The sequence below is a fragment of the Micropterus dolomieu genome, linkage group LG11 (genome assembly GCF_021292245.1).
Source record: "Micropterus dolomieu isolate WLL.071019.BEF.003 ecotype Adirondacks linkage group LG11, ASM2129224v1, whole genome shotgun sequence".
In the NCBI taxonomy this organism is placed as follows: Eukaryota; Metazoa; Chordata; class Actinopteri; order Centrarchiformes; family Centrarchidae; genus Micropterus; species Micropterus dolomieu.
Genome location: NC_060160.1, coordinates 3,718,563 through 3,740,764, shown reverse-complemented (window position 1 = coordinate 3,740,764; position 22,202 = coordinate 3,718,563). Strand labels below are relative to the sequence as shown.

The following is a 22,202-nucleotide window of genomic DNA, read 5'->3' as shown; positions in this document are numbered from 1 at the left end:
CTCTCTCTCTCTCTCTCTCTCTCTCTCTCTCTCTCTCTCTCTCTCTCTCTCTCTCTCTCTCTCTCTCTCTCTCTCTCTCTCTCTCTCTCTCTCTGCCGGGTCTCTGACATCCATCCGTCCGTCTCCCTCCTATCTCTCTGTCCATCCAGGCTGGATTGATGTAACCTGGGATGCTGGCGGCTCTAACTCTTACCGTATGGGCGCTGAAGGGAAGTTTGACCTCAAGCTTGCTCCAGGGTACGACCCTGAGTCGGCTGCCACAGCGCCGTCACCCAAACCTGTCTCATCCACTGTTTCAGGCCCCGCCTCCTCCATGGTGGGACCCTCTGTGACGCCTGCAGCCAGTGGCGGCACCACCACCACCACCTCCTCCTCGTCCTCCTCCACCTCGTCGTCCTCGCAGCAGCAGTCGTGGAGCAGCCTGGTGAAAAATAACTGTCCCGACAAGGGCGGGGCCACATCGCTCGGTGGGGCCAGCTCCTCCAGCAGGAAGGGCAGCAGCAGCTCTGTCTGCAGTGTCGCCTCGTCCTCCGACATCAGCCTGAGCTCATCTGCAGGGCTGCCAGGTGCAGGCGGTCTGCGTCTGGAGAGGAGGGCCGAGGGCCTGCTGCTCGACCAGGGCTCCCTGATGGGAGGAGTAATGGGGGGTAGCTCTGACGGACATCAACAGGAGCCGATTGTCGTGCTGTCCTCTGCAGTAGAGGGCGGGTCCGGCTCAGCTTCGAGTTCCGGCACGCTCACTGCCGACACGTCTGCCCCCGGCGACGACGGCAGAAACAAGGACTCCACAGACCCAGCAACGGCGATCTCCATGGGGCTGGTGAGCGTCAGCTCCCCCGACGTCAGCTCAGTGTCGGAGTCATCCAGCAAGGACACGCCTTCCCAGAGGCCTCTGTGCTCTGCGGCTAATGCCCGGCTGTCTGTCAGCTCCCTGCTGGCTGCTGGCGCCCCCATGAGCTCCAGCGCCAGCGTACCCAACCTGTCGTCACGGGAGGCCAGCCTGATGGAGTCCTTTGTCCGTCGCGCCCCCAACATGTCACGTACAAACGCCACCAACAACATGAACCTTAGCCGCAGCAGCAGCGACAACAACACCAACACGCTGGGCAGGAACGTCTTGAGTACTGCCAGTGAGTACTACAGTATTACTAAACTCTAACTGCCAGGGAGTACGAGTACTACACCAGTTGCACAGTCAGGTGTGGGTCAGCAGATTTCAGTCATTAGTTCAGGGCGATTCACTGTTTTGACTGAATCCAGCAGATTAATGATGTAACCAGAAGCAAACTAAACACACCTGTCCGTCACTGTTCAGCAGCTTAACTGTGTGTTGACAGTAGAACAGGATTTATGACTGTAGTCTGGACTAACTTATCAGCACTTACTAACTTAAACAACCTTAAAGGTGGGGAATGTGATTCTGGAGAAATCCAGTACGATGACAAATACCATTAAATAGAGTGAATGAAAACACAGCAAGTAATGTAACCAACGTTAGCTAAGTTGTGGGTTAGCAAACTGTGGCTAACATGCAGAGAGGAGGAGCTGATCCCAGAGCCGGCACACCAGCTCCAAACAGCGATACTCACAACTCTCCTGCTACTGTAGCTAACATCACAACAACAGCATGTCTTGGTGAACTAAAAATGAGCTGAATGTCATTTAACGTTGCCTCACCTGATTTGTACCCTTGACAATCTTACCTGAGATGGACCCCGTCCTGAAAAGATCAGAGTACAGAAATCTTTGTTGATTTTCTGCTTGCAGTTAGTTTGAAATGTGTTCTTCATTTCTAAACCAGCTTGACAAAAAAAATCCTCCAAAACCAGCTAGCAAATTGGACTAATTAAAAAGCAACATTTTTTGGGACTGAAGTTATTTTTCTATCTCTCAATCACTATCTCACTCTTTTTTAAAAAAAACAAAAAACCAAAAAAAAAACCCTAGTTTGAAAGTTAGTTCCCCAGCTGTCATTTAGAGGTCAGTAACAAAAAATTTCACTCTTACACTCCTGCTTAAAATAATTGATGGTAACAACCAGTTCCGCAGTTCAAATACATTTTGTAGCTGCGTAATATCTGATGTTAATGAGAAGAAATCCTCTGTGGAAGTTCCTGTGAAATCAGACAGTTCTTTAGGAGCTAGAATATTGTAGGGGCAGGAACCGAAACTGTACCCAGTTTCCTGGGATCCTGCAAATATTCCTCTGTCAGCCACAAACAAAGGCTGCCTGCTGGCCAGAATCAGCTCAGCAGGTGCTGTAAGTGACAGGAACGCTCTCTAACGTAACGTTCTTAGCAGCTTCAGTCAGATATTAACTGAGACCTGAGGTTGACTTGGACCTGAGACTAGATGCACGCTGGGTTAACAGCATGAGCACCCTCCAGCCAATCAGCAGCTGTTTTAACGAGCTTCACGGTCTGCTTTGTCTCTTTGGTTTCTGACAAACTAACCGCCCTTTTGTTTGTTTGTTTGTTTGTTTGTTTGTTTGTTTTGTTTGCAGCTTCTCCTCTCATGGGCGCTCAGAGCTTTCCTAACCTCACCACCACTGGCACCACCTCCACTGTTACCATGTCAACCTCCATAGTAACCAGCAGCAATAACGTAGCCACCGCCACTACGGGTCTGTCGGTGGGCCAGTTGCTAAGCAACACCCTGACCACCAGCCTCACATCTACGTCCAGCGAGAGCGACACGGGCCAGGAGGCCGAGTTCTCGCTCTATGGTTGGTGACCATGCGCGCACACACATTAACACACACACACACACACCCGCAGCCTGCTTCAGCTAACCTGGTGACTAACTCTTCTCACATCAGGAAGCTGATTAACAAGCTGAAATGGTGCACTGGTCATGTTATTTATTTATTAATACATTATTTTTTGCATGTGAAGATACAAGTTAATAGACCTTTAATAATAGAAAATTAGTTTCTATCTCTACTAAGGAACTATTTTCATTGCTAATCATTTCTACAATTCATCTTCTAGGCCACAAAATGTCATTAATCTATAAAAACAACAAATACTACAAACGGTGCTGGATTTCTAAATATTTTGATTTTTTGATTTTGACCTCAGCACCAGTACGAAACTTCATCAGTGTTTAATGTTTTTTGACACAAGCTTCTGTCTGTTACCCTCCTGATTAGTTAAATTAGAAAAAAAACTGTTTTTATACTACAGAGGATCCACTGACTACTTTCAAAACCAGACAGTTTTCATACTCAGTGTTACAGGAAAAAAATGTTCTTTTAACCGGACCGTCAAGCAGGTATACTGGCGTCCAACTACCCAGTCGAGTGTGATTTGGAGAATGTAATGATGAGTTAGTGATAAAATGTCATCATCAGTATTTAGAAATGTAAGTGTATGTGTGAACTGGTGTCAAACTGCACTAAACTGGGCTTAAAAAGGATCAAAAAATATCTGTATCACAAATTTGGCTGCATTTAAACCGTGTAATTGTGAACAACAAGCACAGCTCACCTGTTGACAGGTCTGAACCACGTGTGTTGTAGTGTATTTAGTTGATTATCGACATTCGGGTTCTAGATGTTGTTTGACACCACGTCGGTTTCTGACTCTAACATGTTCTAACGTAACATGTTGTGACAATAAGTTGCATGTCTTTTCTGACCAACAGGGATTCAGTGGTAGGAAGTAGAAAATAGCAGCAAATCCACATTTTAGAAGTTATCAAAATAATTTGTCAGTTTTTAAAGTTCTTTTGTCAGTGTTTGAAGGAAGCTGTGTTGGTGGTCGGCCATCAGGTGCATGAATGAACCAAAAACTCTTATTTTGTATAAATCTATCGAGCTGGATTTTAAGATCTTCCTTTGCTGCTTCCACCACTCTGAACTTTTTAACTAACGTTATGTTTCCTGTGGTGTGGTCTCTCTTTTAACCTCCTGTAGACTTCCTGGACAGCTGTCGCGCCAACACACTATTGGCTGAGCTGGACGACGAGGAGGACCTCCCTGAGCCCGACGACGACGATGACGAGAACGAAGACGACAATCAGGAGGACCAGGAGTACGAGGAGGTCCTGGTAATAGCCCCCCCCCCCCGTCTGTTTTGTTTCTGGGTCATAAAATAAAACCAGCAGATCAGCACTGATCTGGCAGCATGAGTAATGGTTAACCGTCTTGCAGGAGGAGGAAGAGTACGAGACCAAAGGAGGTCGCAGGAGGACGTGGGACGATGACTTTGTCCTGAAGAGACAGTTCTCTGCTCTGGTCCCCGCCTTCGACCCCCGACCAGGAAGAACCAACGTCCAGCAGACCACCGACCTGGAGATTCCCCCGCCAGGTACGACGCACACACCAGGGTCCTTAAATGCCTTTAAGTTTACCTTTAAGTGGAACTCGAACCAAACGAATATAAGGTGGACCAGATCTGTTACTGTATTCAGATTCATGTTCCCTGTCAGTCTGTTAGTCATTCTCGCAACTGGCGTCTGACTAAAGTTCATTTTCCTCTTTATTTTCTTCTGTCAGGAACTCCTCGTTCAGAGGTTCAGGAGGAGGTGGAGTGCGCTCCGTCTCCTCACCTCTCTCTCACACTGAAGGTAAGAAAACCACAACCGAAATAATCACAAGTTCTGGAAAATTTAGGAGATGTATTTGGTTCATTTTAAGATTGGATAGTTTTTAATATTGACATTCGAACGTAGAGCTCAGTCTTTAATAATAACACAATGTCAGATCCTGTTAAAAATGTGTCTTGAAGAGTTGCTTGTGTGTGTTTTTAGGTGGCGGGGCTGGGTACAACCCGGGAGGTGGAGCTGCCTCTTTCCAACTACAAGACGACCATCTTCTACTACGTCCAGCGGCTGCTGCAGCTCTCTTGCAACGGTGCCGTAAAGACTGACAAACTGCGACGCATCTGGGAGCCCACGTACACGTAAGGGGGGGGGGACAGATTATGAATCTGACAGGAACTGTTTGACCTTTGCTCAGATGTTTGATATATTATTTCTGCTGTTCTATCCTGCAGGATAATGTACAGAGAGCTGAAGGACTCTGACAAAGAGAAGGAGAGCGGAAAGATGGTGAGTCACTGGAGGAAACAAACTGATTCACAGGAAGAGAATTATTTTATCATTCTCCTTGTTCAGTTTTTGCAACCACTCAATAGGATAAATGATCACATTGTCACCATGAAGTTCTTTTATCTTTATTTATTTATTTGAATTTAGTAGAAAACTTCTGTCCATAAAAAGAATCTGGAGAAGAGAATCTACTGTTACAGACACTGACCGTCTTTCCTCATCTCTGACCTTTTGACTTATGTGCCTCCATCAGGACTTATGTGAACACAGTATTAGTGTCGGGGGTCGCTCTGGCGGTCTGAGCCCGAGCTCTGTTTCAGCCAATCAGAGCAGTGAGATCCTGTGCGTGGCCAGAGAGGTAGCACAGGCAAAGGCGGGCTGCAGCCAGAACGCCTGCGGCGTGGAGGACGTCCTGCAGCTGCTGCGCATCCTCTACATTATCGGAGGAGACGCCGCTTCCAATGCACGAACTCTGCAGGAGGGTACGATCTGTAAATAACACACATTTTAAACACAAATCTAAAATCAAAGTCAGAACACTTGTTGGCGATATAGTAGTGTAAAGAATTACATTTTTCTTCTTTTTTTTGCACAGACTTCGACGAGCTACAGTTCAATGCTTCTCCAGAGGAGTTCACCAGTAAGAAGATCACAACCAAGATTCTGCAACAGATCGAGGTCAGTTTTTACTGCCGGTTCCCTGAAAGACTTCCTGTCCAGAAAATGAAATTGAATATAGCAGGTTTTTAATCAGTGGTGCCTACTGTTTCATTAGTCCAACTGGTTTTCAATGAGGAAAAAGTTTTAATGTGATGATATTCTCCTGTCACTGTAGTTCATGTTAACAGGTTGGCCGTTTTTTTTTTTTGTTTGTTTCCCAGGAGCCTCTGGCTCTGGCCAGCGGAGCTCTGCCCGACTGGTGTGAACAGCTCACCTCCAAGTGTCCTTTTCTCATCCCCTTCGAGACCCGACAGCTCTACTTCACCTGCACAGCTTTTGGAGCATCTAGGTGAGTCTAAAGACAAACATACAGGCCATCCTGAGCCTCCCGGGCTGCTACTAACTCTCAGTATGCTGCAAAAAGTAGTGAAACATCAGACAAAAACTGAGTAAATGCAAAAGAAATTGGGCTTAAAATCTAAACCTAAAAGAAAAATATTTAAGTGAGACAAAGACTTGTGGATAAGAATAAAAGGGAAAAGAATAAAAAAAGGAATAAACCTTGATTTCAGACATTGAAAATATGGAACTAAACACAAAAAGGCAGTTAGGTTCTCGGTCATATTACGTATATATTACCTTAGGGGTCTGGTGGTTTAGACGCATATGTTCACTATAAAGTAAATGACACATAATAGATGAAAGATGAGAAGTACCCCCAAATTTGAAGTGAAAAAAGGCTTGTAATGAAACCTAAATGTCAGGTAAAACCTGGAAAACCCAGAAAAGAACTCAAGTGCTTGATCAGTTTTCCATCCTGAGACTTTACTGCCCACTGACACATGACTGTTAACTGACCTTGACCTCTGACCTCGGTGTGTCTGCAGGGCGATCGTGTGGCTCCAGAACCGGCGCGAGGCGACCATGGAGCGCTCTCGGCCGTCCACCACGGTGCGTCGGGACGACCCCGGAGAGTTCAGGGTGGGTCGGCTCAAACACGAGCGCGTCAAAGTCCCCCGAGGAGAAGCCATGATGGAGTGGGCCGAGTCCGTCATGCAGCTCCACGCCGACAGGAAGTCCGTGCTGGAGGTGAGAAGTCGACACAATGAGAGTCAGATTTAAGGAACAAGTGTGACCCCTGCAGGTTCATATGTACATTTATTTCTATTAAAGAGTTCTCCACATTAACAGGTCAGGAAATGCTTAGGATTTGTAATTAGGGAGGCTTCTTTGAGTCTGAAAAATATAAAGACATGAGAAATTACAAGATACATTCTGTTAGACTGCTTTTTAAATTGTCAAAACGGTCTCAACTAAAGATCCTCCTACTCACTTATCCCGGAGATTTTGACTGTATTGTTTGTTTGTTTAGCTCTGTATAAATACATTTAGATATCATTTTTATTATATTTTATATAATTAAAAAAATAATAATTTAAACCGCAATTTGCTTCATAAAACAGGAGGGGGAAAAAAAATAAAAACTACTTGAATGTAAAGAAACACTCCCCTGTGTTCTGATGCCCCCAGATTCTGGTAATTCATCTGTAAGTGAATCAAGGAGTGTGTGTTTTATTATATGGCTGTGTGTGTGTGTGTCCAGGTGGAGTTTCAGGGGGAGGAGGGAACAGGTCTCGGTCCGACTCTGGAGTTTTACGCTCTGGTGGCTGCAGAGTTTCAGAGAACATCTCTGGGGATCTGGCTGTGTGACGACGACTTCCCTGACGACGAGTCCCGACAGGTGGGACGAACAAAATCCTCCTCTAAAGTTGTAGTTTGAATGTATTGCATAATTTTCTGTGGAAAAGCCCATAGATTTCTTGTATATTATTATTATTATGTACTGTATAAAATGTATACTATACTAAAACAAATAATATTTTATACATACTCTTATGTCGTAATATTTCTGAATGAATGAAAATATAATTTCATACCTTTTTTTTTTTTTATTATTATACATTTTAGAATTTACCCGTCAGAACTTTTTTAATAACAGATCCAGTCATTGATTTATTTATAATTTTTTTTCCCCCCCATTCAAATGATATTTGAATAAAAAGTGTCGGCCTCTGTCTTCAGTGTGGAATTGTCAAATGGCAGTCGATCTTTCTGGTGGGAGCTCTGCTGCACCGATAACAGCAGAAGAAATTCTCAGCTTGGCCTTCTTTCTGTTTGAATCTGTGATCTTGTGGAACCTCCACAGTAAGCTGAACACTGTCCTGTGCTCCTGTGTTGCAGGTGGACCTGGGTGGCGGTCTGAAGCCTCCGGGTTTCTACGTGCAGCGCTCGTGCGGCCTGTTCCCAGCGCCGTTCCCTCAGGACAGTGAGGAGCTGGAGCGAATCACCAAGCTCTTCCACTTCCTGGGCGTCTTCCTGGCCAAGTGCATCCAGGACAACCGTCTGGTGGACCTGCCGGTCTCTCAGCCCTTCTTTAAGCTGCTTTGCATGGGAGACATCAAGTCCAATATGAGCAAGCTGCTGTACCAGTCTCGCAGCTCGCCGCAGGGTCACGACCCCGAGCGACCCTACCTGCAGCCCTTCCTGCTGCTGTCGGAGATGCAGTCAGAGGCGTCCACCGAGGAGAGCCAGGAGACCTACTCTGTGGGCAGCTTCGACGAGGACTCCAAGTCTGAGTTCATCATGGACCCCCCGAAACCCAAACCGCCCGCCTGGTACCACGGAATCCTCACATGGGACGACTTCCACCTCGTCAACCCACACAGGTGAGAAAGAGAGGGATCACCTTTCAACAGGTGCACCTCAAGAGTTCACGTGTCTTCCTGTTCTAAACTTTTCTAAACCCAAACATTTCTCTTTTCTTTTCTCCCTGGTGGCTCCTCCTCCTCCTGCAGGGCCAAATTCCTGAAGGAGGTGAAGGAGCTGGCGGTGAAGAGGCGGCAGATTCTGGCCAGCAAGAGTTTATCTGAAGATGAGAAGAACACAAGACTGCAGGACCTGATGCTGAGGAACCCACTGGGCTCCGGACCCCCCCTCAGCATCGAGGACCTCGGGTACAACACACAGACACACACAGACACACCAGAGGCTTCAGGTCCCCGTGGTGACACTCTCAGCAGACCTGGTGTTTACTCACATCTCACCTTCACCTTCTGGATCAGATCGAATTTACATGTTGTTGTACAGCTGATCAGAATAAGTTCAATCAACTCTGAGTATGTTGAGCCTGATGGAAGCGTGTGCGTGGGGATGGAAAAAAAGCCATCATCAATGGAGCTCCGATACAACGGGTAAATAAAGGCAGAGTCTCCATTTTAATCGTGTGGAGCATGATGGGCTCTAAAACGCAGGAGTGGGAGAAGGAACAATGCGTTAACATTATTAAGCTACTACACAGCGTTGCTCATTCATCATTTACCAGACTAGACTTTCCTTAATGAATCAAAGTGCTACAGCCCATTATAGATTTTAAATAGGAAGGCTATATTTATTAAGCTGTAATCCGACGGGACTAAATGCCGGTGGCAATCGCTAACCTAATTATGAAAATAGGTAGGCTATAGATCAAATATAAGACACAGTTTACTCGTGGACCGGTTATTGTAAAGTCAGTCACAACCAGCAGGTTAGCCTATTAATTATTTTTTGCTGTAGAAAATGTGTCTATAGGCTAAAGTTTTAGATGTTTTGATCATAAAGCATCATGTTCAAAAACTAACAGCCTATCTAATCGGGATTTTAAAGTTTTTTAAAGATGTAAATGCGTTCAGATATGTGCTTTGATATCGACAGAATGAATGGGGAAATGAAACGGTGTGAGAGAAACTGACGGTTTTCCAACTCATCAGCATCAGTTGCCGGAGTTACTGATCGAGGGATTACCTGATCTCGCTCTCTGAAACAGAAAACTCAGAGTTTCCCTTATCTCAGGCTTAACATACTCAGAATTTTCACTAATCCCTCTTTCTGAAACGGGGCCCTGGTTTAACAGTCTGAGCCTGTCAGTGGCATAAAGAAGCACTTTTTGTTGACCTAGTTTGACAGACACACTTGTACTGAAGGAATACGTTGCAAAACCTTTTGTACCTGCTAGTCGTTTCAACCAGGTTTAAAAATACAGAAATGATCATTTAAAGGTTTGCGATGACACGCCGAGATATAAGACGGTGAAGAAGATGGCAAGCCTGGTACACATGGATGTAAACATGTAAACAGCATTTAAATAAATCATCTTTGTAAACTGTTTTATTAGGAAGAAAATTTGGAAACTCCACAGAGTGCTTTAAAGCATCAGGTAGTGTTCAGGGCTCGGTTATCTGGTTCTGTTATACATCTGGTTTCATGTCAAATGCTCAGATTAATTAGACTGATATTCAATATAATTCAGATTTATAGAATAATAATTACATGAGCTCATGAATTTATAACGCGCCTTCCTTATTTACTCATTTAAATCAGAGGAGCAACCAGAACCTGTCCAGCTGAACGAGCTCTCCTCTTGTTTTTCCTCTCTCCAGGTTGAACTTCCAGTTCTGTCCGTCCTCGAAGGTTCACGGTTTCTCTGCTGTGGATCTCAAATCAAACGGAGATGACGAGGTAAAAAAAAAAAAACACACCGGAGTTTTCCACGTGATGACGGCTGTTGCTGTTGGCGCATAAACAAATGTTTAGATCAAATAATTAGAACTTTTCCTGCATTTTCATGAAATTTATACACAATGTCAAACACCTTTTGATATCACTCAGCTGTGTACTAAATGTGTGTGTGTGTGTGTGTGTGTGTGTGTGTGTGTGTGTAGATGGTGACTATGGAGAATGCAGAGGAGTACGTGGAGTTGATGTTTGACTTGTGTATGCACACCGGCATCCAGAAACAGATGGAGGCCTTCAGAGGTAAACACACACACCTTTGAATACACACAATAACAGTAATGTGACAATTAAACATTCAGACAGGATGAACATCACGGGGGGGGGATGAAACCCGAGCTCGTCTGTAATTTAACTCCCCGTTCAGGATGACATTTTAATCCCGGTGAAACCACAGGATCTGGTCTGTAACAGAGCCGACCGGAGACGACATCTTGCTTTCCTGATTAGCTTTAATGATTTCTGTCGCCACGGCAGCAACACAAACACAACAAGCTTCTCTTAATGAGCGTTTACAGCTTCTGCTGTCTTTTTTTTTTTTTTTGTTCAGATGAACTCTCAAGATTCTCCTCCTTCTGTCTTGTGTCTTCTCCTGTTTCCTCCTTTTTCTCTTCTTGTTTCGTCCTCCTGTTTCCTCCCTTGCCTCATCGTTTCCTACTCTCCTCTCTTGTCTCCTACTCTCTTCTCTTGGTTCCTACTTTCCTCTCGTCTCCTCTCCTGTTTCCTTCTTTTCCTGTCTCTCTGTTTCCTCCTCTCTTGTTTGTTGTCTCCTCTCTTGTTTCCTTCTCTCCTCTCCTGTCTCCTACTTTCCTCTCTTGGTTCCCTCTCTTGATCCCTTTCTCCTCCTCTCTTGTTCACTACTCTCCTTCTGTTTCCTCCTCATTTTCTTGTCTCCATTCCTCCTCTCATTTCCTTCTCTCCTCTCCTATCCTGCTTCCTCCCCTCATTTCCTCATCTTCTCCCCTCTCCTCTCGTCCGCAGAGGGTTTTAATCGAGTCTTTCCGATGGAGAAGTTGAGCTCTTTCAGCCACAAGGAGGTTCAGATGATCCTCTGTGGCAACCAATCACCTTCCTGGACTGCCGATGACATCATCAACTACACTGAACCAAAGCTGGGTTACACCAGAGACAGGTACGTGGCCACAGACGGGTTTAAGTCCAGATAAAGTCAGAGCCGGTCTGATGCGATCTCTCTCTGTCTCCCCTCTTCAGTCCCGGCTTCCTGCGGTTTGTCAGGGTTTTATGTGGGATGTCGTCAGATGAGAGGAAAGCGTTCCTTCAGTTCACCACTGGCTGCTCCACGCTGCCCCCCGGCGGCCTCGCCAACCTGCATCCCCGCCTCACCATCGTCAGGAAGGTAAACTCACTCTCTGATTGGCTCGTTAGCCAGAGGAAATGATCGACCCTTGGGCTGGACGATATGGACAAAAATTTTCTTGACGTTTATCGATTTTAAAAAAATATATAACAATTGACGATCGATTATCAGGATAAATGTCAAATTATATATTTCAAGTTTAAAGGCTGATTTTTTGCTCTTGAGTGAAAGTTGAAGAAACCAGATGGTTAATTTAGGTTTTAAACTTTTCTTTATGTTCAGAACAAACACTTGAACAGTAAATCACTTCACAAATATGAGGCAGAACGTTCAAAACAAATAAGTAAAATAAACAAAATCTTTTTTCAGTCCCTTTTCCTCAACAAAATAAATATCTTAATAGAAAAATTAAGTGCTCATTAGATTAATTAAACTGAACATTTATTAAATTGTTATTGAGGACATTATATAAAGATAATGATTGTTATTGTTTTATTGCCCAGCCCTAATCAAAACCACAATCTGTATTTGTAAATCCATCATTATACGTTTCAGTGTAAAGGCCTTTCTAATGTTGCGTTCATGTCACATCGGAGTTGCTGTAAATTCAAGTTTCGTATAGTCGTAATTATGACAGAAACTATTCTGAAAGCTCCAATTTGGTTAATAATGCAGGAGAACCTTAAAAGTCATAATGACGACGCTTCTTGAACGAAGAAACTCGTACTGTGACATGAACGCAACATTGGGACGGACTTTTTAGCCATTCTTAATAGTTGTGATGAGCCAATCTCCAGACAGCTGATGAAACTGGCTCCTTTTCCCACTTATGTTCTGCCTCTTCCTTCCTTTTAGTGTTTTTAGAAAGTGTTTCTTTCACTCGTCTGCTTTGTTTTTATTGTCTCCACTATGCTGCTTCTGTTCCATTAGACCTCAAAAGATCAGTTGAGTAATTGGTTATTAATGAGGTCATTATTCAATCAAAAATTAGGTCTCAGATTTTCTTGTTTTTTGTCATATTTTACATCAATAAATTGATGTTTTAGACAAATCGTCACCATATGTAAACTAGTTAATTGAGAAAATAAGCAAATAGCTGTATATTCCATCAAATGTTCTTCAGAAGTTTATTTTAGCTAATAATGACGCTGATGCTGCCTCCCTCAGGTCGACGCCACAGACTCGAGTTACCCGTCGGTCAACACGTGCGTTCACTACCTGAAGCTTCCCGAGTATTCCTCCGAGGACATCATGAGAGAGCGTCTGTTAGCTGCCACCATGGAGAAGGGCTTCCACCTCAACTGACCGCCCTCCCCCGACCACCACAACCGTCGCCGCCGTCACACTGAGCATGCTCCTCAAGTCTGTCTCGCCGCCCGCCGTGTGATTGACAGATCAGCCAGCCAATCCAAACCAGCCGACTGACCTGACCGCCTGCTGGAGGACGAGGAGGATCTGTGTTGCAGTATAAAAATTAAAGAAAAGCTTGCATCCTCCCTCCTTCATCCTCCTCACCCACCTGAGCTGCTGTGAGTGTGTGTGCGTGTGTGTTGACCTTCCTCCTCCTCCTCCTCCTCCTCCTGTCTGTTCTCAGTTTAGTGCCTGGGTTGACTCGTAGCTTCTGTTTTCAGTTCCTCCTCCTTCAAACAATCATGCTTCTTCTTCCTCCTCTTCCTCGTTTTTGTTTTATTGCTTTTTGTTTCCGTGTGTGTGTGCGACAGTTTTGAGTTTCTGACTGGCTGTAGAGGTCAAAGGTCAGAGTGCATTTGGTGTTCTTTTACAATGAAGCTATAGAGACAAAAAACACTGGTTGTGTGCGAGGCACATCTAAAGAGAAAAACAGATGTAAGAAGCTCTGCTCTCCCTTGTATTTTCTTTGTATATTATAAACATTTATTTAACTCAAGTTGCAGTTTAAGGTAAACAGATATTTTCAAATGTGTATGCTCCAAAAAAAAATAATCATTAAAATGTTTGCAAAGTATGAAATAAAGACGGAGTCCTGTGGTCTGTGGAGGAAGTTGCGACTGAAGCCAGGTGGGGCAGCTGTGAGCTCGTGACCAAAAGTACATGGACAGCTGATCATTGTGAGACGCTGACACCAGGTTCATTAATGTGAGCTTTTCCATAGCGTAATTTGAGGGACACTAGGCTACATGCTAACAGTTTAGCTCCCGTGGCCTGAAACATAAAGGGTTTTAATGATCTGGAGGTGTTTAACATTCTGCATTTACACACTCAATATGACTAAATTTAAATATTTTATACAAGAATTATTCAAATATAATAAATAGGGGTGCACAGATCTGACTCTTTCAATCCAGATACCTGGGCTTTGGCTACTGATCCCATACCAGTGTAAAACGAATAAGCTGTATTCCTCACTTTAAAGAGGACACTTGGAATCATTCTTTTATCGTTAAGGGAACATCAGTCTTAACTTGCTTCCTAACTTTGCTTCTGGAGGTGCTTGATTACGTCCGCTGTGTTATATTTTGCAGAGCTACCGCCGCCCCTCGAAACACTGGCTTTGCAGATATTGCAAGTAGCTGTAGAACTTGTTGGCGTAGCAAGTGTGAAATACCTCCCATCTGCAGACCCTTTTATTTTTAGCTCCCTGCATGCTTTATCTGCTCTAGTAAAATGTTTGACGCATGATGTGAGCGTATAATTTAATTGAATAGATCCGCCCTCTTGTCACCGATAGCCGATCCACCCATTTCCGTCTGACTCTGTGGAGCTGATATCCAATATCTGTGTCTGATCGATGCATCCCTAAGAATAAATGTAAATTGGGTTTCTCCAGCAGAGTTGCAGTGAGTGCCAGAGAGAAGAAAGCCTTTTAGACATATGGAAAACAGAATAAATCTGGACACCAGTGGAAGGAAATAAGATGGGGTTTTTTTCTGTAATTCGGGTGAAACGAGCCGTTAATCCTTCCTCAGTTTTTGGTCATGAAGTATCAATTTTCACTGAAAATCAACCTGCTGAATGACAGAAACTGATAACAGCCTGGTTACTGTTACTAAACTAAAATGTTAATCAGAGTTCATGTTGATGTATTGGTTTTTAAACATCTGAGCCTTTTACAGTGAATTTAAACTGAATCGCCACAAGGTTGCAGGTTTGATTCCCTTCAGTTTACTGTCAGTCTGAAGCACAGTCTGTGACATCACTTCCTGACGGTTTCTGCGTGTCTCAGCCGTTGGTCATCGTGTCGAGGGCGGTGAGCGGTGCGAGGATGCGGCTCTTGTTTGTCTCCACTATGTGTCCGTTCTGGATGATCTCGTCCAGGATGATGTGAACTCTGTCTAGGTTGAACATGATCTGACGACGATGTGGAGTCAAAGACACAAAACGAAGAACTGACAAGAGTTTTAACATTTTTATATCAAGACAGTAAATACAGATTTGTGACCGTGGTCAGATTTAAAGGATACGTCCAGTTCACTCTGTTGGGAGACAAACACAGAGTTATCAGATTGTTTCTGAAGTCTCACCTGATGGTTTCTGTCATCTGATCTGACTGGGCAGTTTCTGTGTTAGGTCTGATGCAGGAAACCTTAAATCATCAGTTAAAGTTTAAAGTCTGAACTCACCACTCGGCTAAAGTATTTATCCAAAACCTCCACAAAGTTATGAACCAGCTCGTAGACGGACAGCTCGTTCTGTGGAGACAAGATAAATATTTAATTTAACCTCTCAAAGACAACACAACTGACATTAAAATAAACAAGTTTATAAAACCTTTCTGGCTTGTAACAGCTTGCAAAAAAGTATTCTTGTCATGTTTTTGTGTCTGAGTTGTTACAGACATTTCCCAAACTCCCATGGTTTCATTTTAATAATTGTTTGAGGCACAAAGATGAAAAATGATCTGCTATTTCAGAAAAAAAAATCAAAGATTAGAGAGAAGTCAAAAAACTGAAACAGATTTGTGAATCAGAACTTTGTTTGTCCTTCTTTCTTCTCCCAGTAATCAGCTCAGGACCCCTAAGATGTATCTCGTAAAACAGTGCAGGTGTGTGTTACTCACCTCACTGTCTGTGACTCCGACCACGATGTACAGGGCGGCGTACTGTCGGTAAACCAGTTTAAAGTCTTTGTACTCCACAAAGGAACACTGGAAAGAACCAGACAGCAGCAGGGTTTCAAAGGAATATTGTTTTATACTTTATGATCAAACACCGTGTATGAGTCTCAGACAGTCAGAGGGACACTCACCTGGTCCTTCTTGCGGCTCAGGCAGCAGCGGACCACGTCGGCCTCCAGCACAGCTCTCCTGCTCAGCTCCACGGGGTGGTAATACCTGGACAGCCTGGTCTGACCCTGCCGGTTCACCATCAGCACAAACTTTATCATCCTCTGATCGGCCGCCCACCTGAGCACAAGGACTGTACTGTCAGATATATTGATAATCAACTGAACGTTTCAGTCAACATTCTCTTAAGTTCTGCTGCTCACATTTCGATTATTATTTCCAATCTTTGTTTTTTTTTTTGTGAAAAACAAGAGTGTTTGTTCTCACATGAGACAATATGAGAAGTAAAAACTTGCAAATTCTGACACACAGTAGACACTATTTATTTTAAGAGGTTAAATAGTCGGGAAACACTGTTGTACAGTGGAGGAAGAAATACTCAGATCTTTTACTTCAGATAAAGTAGTAATACCACATTGTAGAAATACTGTATGTATAATGTAAAAAAAAAAAAAGTACCAGGATCAAAATATACTTCAAGTCCCAAAAGTAAAAGTACTGGCCCATATATAATATGTTTTATTACTGGAATGAAATCTGTAGCCTATGTGTAAAAGTTGAGCTCATGTAACCTGTAATAATACATTTACATGTATTTGCTGATTTATATTTTGTATAAATCAACTGAACATGCATAGTTAACAAATAAATGTAGTGCTCCAGTAAATCTACTTTGTTACTTATGTCACTAGTAACATTTACAGAACATTAAGTCACCCGAAACGAGATGATATCGTTTTTATTTCAATAAATTTCAGCTTGTTAACCCCAATATTATGTTTATACGCCTTAATTTCAGATATTAAAACATTTTATGTAAAACAGTCACTGAACAGAAGAGACAGAAAATCGCGTTTACGGCTTCCGTTACTGGGACTGGATCACGTGAAGGCAGCATTCTGTCGTAATTCATATATAACCCGTTTATTGCCCCTGATAAAAGCGTTTTAAATATAAAATAATACTTCTATATCGCCCTTATTTAGTGTCATTTAATGTCCTAAATGTTTCTTCGACTTACCGACAGCTGTTAGCTTGAAGCTAAATGAGCCGCATCACACAGACTGAAAACAACAACAAGCTAACTGCTGCTTGCTTTTTAAAAAGTTTTAATTGTTTGCAAACAACGAGGCGCCGCAGCCGTTCAAACGCTCACCGTTATATTAAAGTTAAATTACAATTAAAACAAACGAGGTGCCAGTTACAAACGATGCTAACTGGAGCTGCTAGCATTTCCAACGCATGCTCAGTAAAGCCCTTGTATGGTGCGTTCACAGAACAAATGTAAAGAAGAATTTTAGTATCAGCCCTCACCCACAGCTCAGAGTGTAATGGCTTTATTATTGGCAGCATTGGAAAACAAAAACATTAAATGCTATTACAGAAAAATATATATAAATAAATATATAAACCTACAGATTTTACTCAAAAGTATATTGATCAAAGTACATTTTAATTTTTCTTAACAAAAGCGTTAAACTGTAAAGATGTAATCACATCTTATAAATGGAAATATAATAAATTATTTGACAGATTGCATTTGAAATGCTTAAAAATGCTTTTATAACATTTAATGTCACGTACTATTTTAGTGTGAGTGTGCTGAGTGTTGAATGTAGGAGTTTATCAAATATCTAAGGTCTTGAAGGAAAGGAGTTAACGTGGGGTATTCTTTTAGAGAAACTATATTGTCTTTGCGTTTAAAATGACGCCTAATGACACCGGAGTTTTCAAAATTATGTAAAAGAGATGAGTGAGTGATTCTGGTTTTGTCAGTCATTGTGTTGTATTGAATCTACCACTGGGTGGCCTCAAAGTTGTATCTTTCTCAATTTTCCACACGTTGTCTTTAATAAATGTTGTGGCTTTAATTTGTATTGGATGATACATAATATGATATTGAATAAACGAGATCAGGGTACAATAGATAGACTAAACTTCAACCTCTGACTCATCTATAATCCTAATTGTGTGTTTATTTTCATCCTAAACACAAACATATGAATATATATTATTTCTTAACAAATTACAACATATGTTTTTTTTGCTTCACATTAACTCCACAATCTGAAATACTGAAACCGGAGTACAAGTACCAGTGGCACTGGTTGGGAATTATATCAGATCTGATAGTATGTAAATACTTGTATATATTCTGTCAACCCTATATTTTTTTTTTAGATATCTTTATATTTATATAGGTTTATGTTTGTTGCTGTTGCACACCTAGTCGCCAAAACAAATTTCTTGTATGTTTAAAAACAACTTATAAATAATCTGATTCTGAATCCGTGTCCTAAATGATACCTAAATCCAGACGGGAGTTTTGATTTCCTACGTTTTCCCTGTTTATGAACGTTACATAGCGTATTTGGATGACATGGGGGGGGGGGGTGTAAGTAAGTACCTTTCCCGTCATGCAACGCGGCTGGGTTCTCCCTCCGTGATCATCGCATCCATGATCCAGGGAGAGAGAGAGCAGTAATGGCGGCCGGGTAGCTCCACACACCAACACCGCGTCCGCAATTAGCCGCACTCACCGCAGCCCTCCGGGGGCAGCCAGCTTCACACACCGCGGCGGAGCCAGCGCGACAGACACGGCGTGGAGACACGGGCTTAAGGGTGGCCGGGAATCCTTCAGCGGACCGTAGCTGCCTGGGACTTTCCTTCTACTTTTCTAAAAAAAAAAACAAAACAAAAAAACATGGACGAGCACCCCGGCGGAGGAGGGGTCGCAGCGGGCAGCCCGCGACAGCCGCCGCCGCAGCAGCAGCAGCAGCAGCAGCAGCAAGGGAGCAACAGCAACACTAATCCGCCGATCGGAGGCGGCGGCAGCGGAGGAGCCATGGTGCCGCACCAACCGGACGAGATGCCCCGGCCGCAGCAGCAGCAGCAGCAGTACACGATCCCCGGCATCCTGCACTACATCCAGCACGAGTGGGCCCGGTTCGAGATGGAGAGGGCGCACTGGGAAGTGGAGAGGGCCGAGCTCCAGGTTAGCCCACTTAGCTTAGTGCCGATCAAGCTAACCCAAGCTAAGAACAACAACAACAACCGGGCACCCTGTCCAGCGTAACGGGGCTGGTTGAAAGAAAGCCGCGGTTTACCGAAACTTAGCCACGTTAGTTATTCCTCTTGACATTTCAGTTCACAGCTATCGCACGTTAAAACTGTCGCAAACACCCACTGTAACCTAATGTTTGTAGCTGGCTGAGCGGCTAACGTGAAGCTAACGGCAGAAATGCGCTGCTGAGCTACCGTTAGCGCGACTGGCGCTAGCCGTTAGCTTCACATCGCTGCTGCCAAAATGTAACTCAGCACTGTTGTCGTCACCTCCCTCTGTTAGCTTACGGGAATATACTCGCACCGCGGGGAGATAACGCTGAAACGTTTTATTGTGGACATGAAGTCAGAGGGGTTCGTAATTGAGAAGTGAATCCAGCTGACTGTCAGCTAATCTCTAATATAAGCAGCCATTTTGGTTTGTCACCCTGGCGGAGGCAGCTGTGTTTGGGAGCTAATGTTGCTTTCTGGTCAACAGCTGGGTCCGAGTGACAAAACGATCGTTTAAAACCCTTTTATGGTGCGTACGGGAGTCTAATAGTGTTAGCATCACACACAGAGCCTGTGTATGTCTGGTAGCAGTAGCTTAACAGAATATAGCGCAGCCTCAATGACCATAAATGAGGGTATTTGGAGTTATTTACAATGATCACCTTTACACTGTAACTCTGATTAAAGGACCACACTCATATGTTTTTGCCTTAAGTCACATGGCAGCCGACTAGTTTTATAAAACATGGCATCAGTTATTCGGTGCATTTCCAGTTCTCTTAAGTAGTTTTAATAAACACCATTAATGGGATGTTTAATGATAATCCAATTTATAGCTGCATTTTGTTTTACCCATGCCATGTGGGAGTTACTATAACTTCTAGGGATGCTTCTATCCCGCTTGTTATTTCCGGTACTGGAGTGCTGATCTGATACCAGTGAAGTCTTTGTCCCAAATATAAATCTGTATACTTCAGAGTGGAACTCACCGGAATTGCTTTAATCTGCGGTAACACGAAGCCGGGGTTACTGCGGTGCTAAAAACAGAGTCAGGGGCCCACTGTGGCTGAATGAATGGAACTCATAGTGGAAAAATAAAATGTATGTAATGCTGATACCCAGTCTGATTAATAAGGTCAGTATTAGCTGATACTGATCTGATGTAGCACTGTTTGTAAATGTAAATACTAGTCACACCATCATCCAGATAGTAATTATGAATGAGAAAACTTTTTAAAGCTTTGACATATTCCACCTGTGGCCTAATAATACAGACGTTCCTTCTAAAAAAACACATCAGCCCGTGTCCTAATTAAAAATAAATTTCTTCGCATTATTTAGTCAGAGGACTTATCAGATGACGTGAGTTCTCGCATGTCATAACTATATAAATCTTTCCCCTCTCTTCCGTATATCCCATGTGATGAGAATACCACCTGACCTTACAATGATACCATAACAATCAAAAAGGTTATTGTCATAATCAATTAAAATGCCTGTTCTTTTCACTTAATTCAGACGACGCATGTACACGATGCCCAGATCATAAATGCGGTGATTTGGTAAAAACAAATGTAGGTGGGAGAAGCATACGCTGGGTCTGATTATATAGATCCAGGCGTTGGAACAAAGATGACATTGATTAACACGTTATTTCGCGGAGCAGTTACAGGGTGTTATGCCACTTCAAGCCGTCACACTCTTCATCAGACCTTCCACAGGGTGTTTTTCAGAGTGCACATTTGCTTATTCAGGCTTCAGTTATGTGTGATTGTGTGTTGGAGGGGGATGGAGTGAAGTGCTGAGATGTGTGAAATGTAGGACAGTTCATGTCTTTGTCATAACACACCCTGCAGCAGGCGGTGTGTGTATGTCGATCTGTGTTTGTGTGTTTGTAATGACAGGGTCTCTGTACACACTGTGGGTTTGCTCTGACTTGTTGCGTTGCGACGCCGGATGCCTTCAGCATGACTCTGCCAGAGATCCTGATAAGAGTCGAACGTACAAGCGGCTGCTGAGGCTTGAGAAGCGAACGAACAAAGGTGTCGACATTCCTGCCTGCAGGAGGAGAGCCAATAAATGTTCATAGATTCTCTGGAAATGCTTATCAAATAACCCGTACCAAGTGACGCTGCTTTAATGTAAACATTCAAAAAGGGATGTGGACAGTTAAGTTTTGTTTAACCCTTTAATTTTTACAGATTTCACCCTTCCAGTCCGCCGTCTTCAAAGATAGATCAAATAGTTCCCACTGAGTATCAAATAGTATTGTTACTTAGAATATTCCTCTGATCTGCACACTTCAAAGTAAACTTCAAAGTACGTCTTCACTTGGCTGCCAGATTTGAAGATCCCCCCCCCCCCCTGTGTTTGGTCATTAAGATTTTCCAAAATTCTATCCTGAGTGGATCAATCTGAAAACACCTGCTGCGTGTTTTAGTGTGGACAAGAAAAGTTGACCTTTTTAAAAAGCGATTCTGTCTCCCCTAAGCATCTATGTGGTCATCTTAAATGTCACTGCACTCTAGTTATTCAGCTGTAGTGATTTTCAACTTCAAGATTAGAAAGTAGTGATTTATTCGATGACTCTGTGAAGCAGTTGGAATAATTGTTCACCTGGTTTACAGGTAACTTTTTCATACTTGTTGAACTGTCTGACAAGAGGAAAATATGTACAAGTGAACAAGGAAATCATGGGTTTGTATTAAAACCTAATATAGCTACAACACAACTTACAATTATTCTCATTGTTGATCATTTTCTCAATTAATTGATTAGTTGTTTGGTCTATAAAATGTCAGGAAATGCTGAATAATGTCTATCACTGTTTCCCAAAATCCTCAAACGTGTTGTTTTGTCCACAACCCAAAGATATTCACGTTACTTTTACAGAGGAGCAAAGAAACCAGGAAATTTTCACATTTAAGGTCGTGAAATCAGAGAATTTTTACTGTCTTTCTTATAAATCACTCAAATCAATTATCAAAATAGGTGGCGGTTAATTTAATATTTGACAACTAATAGATCAATCATTGTAGCTCTAATGACGGAGAGCAAGAGGAGGCAGGACGGAGGTTTAACCAGCTGATACACATGTTGGAGCTGTTTTCCTGATTGTGTTTCAACATGGATGGAGATGTTTCATTCACACTGAGAGATATCACTGGTTGTCTCAAGCATGGTATTCAGGAATAGATTTGAGTTTTGGTTTTATTGTTATTGGTATTCAAACAGCTGTTACCAACA

At 43.1% G+C, this 22,202-nt stretch overlaps 3 protein-coding genes across 6 annotated transcripts in view; 2 read left to right on the top strand and 1 right to left on the bottom strand.

Annotated features, from left to right (window-relative positions):
* Window positions 1-13,634, top strand: part of hectd1 (HECT domain containing 1) — a 68,276-nt gene extending 54,642 nt beyond the window's left edge. For 3 of the 4 annotated variants that reach the window (XM_046062142.1, XM_046062143.1, XM_046062144.1), the window contains exons 26-44: window positions 150-1,130; window positions 2,504-2,725; window positions 3,917-4,050; window positions 4,154-4,310; window positions 4,499-4,569; window positions 4,753-4,904; window positions 4,998-5,052; window positions 5,306-5,534; window positions 5,648-5,730; window positions 5,934-6,061; window positions 6,600-6,801; window positions 7,316-7,453; window positions 7,954-8,438; window positions 8,568-8,726; window positions 10,191-10,269; window positions 10,473-10,566; window positions 11,305-11,455; window positions 11,536-11,680; window positions 12,809-13,634. In XM_046062142.1, the coding sequence (XP_045918098.1) occupies window positions 150-1,130; window positions 2,504-2,725; window positions 3,917-4,050; window positions 4,154-4,310; window positions 4,499-4,569; window positions 4,753-4,904; window positions 4,998-5,052; window positions 5,306-5,534; window positions 5,648-5,730; window positions 5,934-6,061; window positions 6,600-6,801; window positions 7,316-7,453; window positions 7,954-8,438; window positions 8,568-8,726; window positions 10,191-10,269; window positions 10,473-10,566; window positions 11,305-11,455; window positions 11,536-11,680; window positions 12,809-12,946 (3,803 nt within the window). In that variant the 3' untranslated portion in view covers window positions 12,947-13,634. The remainder of the gene's footprint in view (window positions 1-149; window positions 1,131-2,503; window positions 2,726-3,916; window positions 4,051-4,153; window positions 4,311-4,498; window positions 4,570-4,752; window positions 4,905-4,997; window positions 5,053-5,305; window positions 5,535-5,647; window positions 5,731-5,933; window positions 6,062-6,599; window positions 6,802-7,315; window positions 7,454-7,953; window positions 8,439-8,567; window positions 8,727-10,190; window positions 10,270-10,472; window positions 10,567-11,304; window positions 11,456-11,535; window positions 11,681-12,808) is intronic. The other variant, XM_046062146.1, reaches the window with a different exon arrangement.
* ap4s1 (adaptor related protein complex 4 subunit sigma 1) lies at window positions 13,507-17,166 on the bottom strand. Its single transcript, XM_046062152.1, has 6 exons — window positions 16,924-17,166; window positions 15,866-16,022; window positions 15,678-15,764; window positions 15,241-15,309; window positions 15,082-15,093; window positions 13,507-14,968 (listed from the first exon to the last, which is right to left on the bottom strand). Exons 2-6 carry the CDS (start codon window positions 16,001-16,003, stop codon window positions 14,840-14,842), a joined length of 435 nt encoding a protein of 144 aa, XP_045918108.1. The 5' UTR covers window positions 16,004-16,022; window positions 16,924-17,166; the 3' UTR covers window positions 13,507-14,839.
* Window positions 17,167-18,332: 1,166 nt separating this feature from the next.
* Window positions 18,333-22,202, top strand: part of strn3 (striatin, calmodulin binding protein 3) — a 28,568-nt gene continuing 24,698 nt past the window's right edge. The window contains exon 1 of the mRNA XM_046062147.1: window positions 18,333-18,897. Within this exon, the coding sequence (XP_045918103.1) occupies window positions 18,607-18,897 (291 nt within the window). The 5' untranslated portion in view covers window positions 18,333-18,606. The remainder of the gene's footprint in view (window positions 18,898-22,202) is intronic.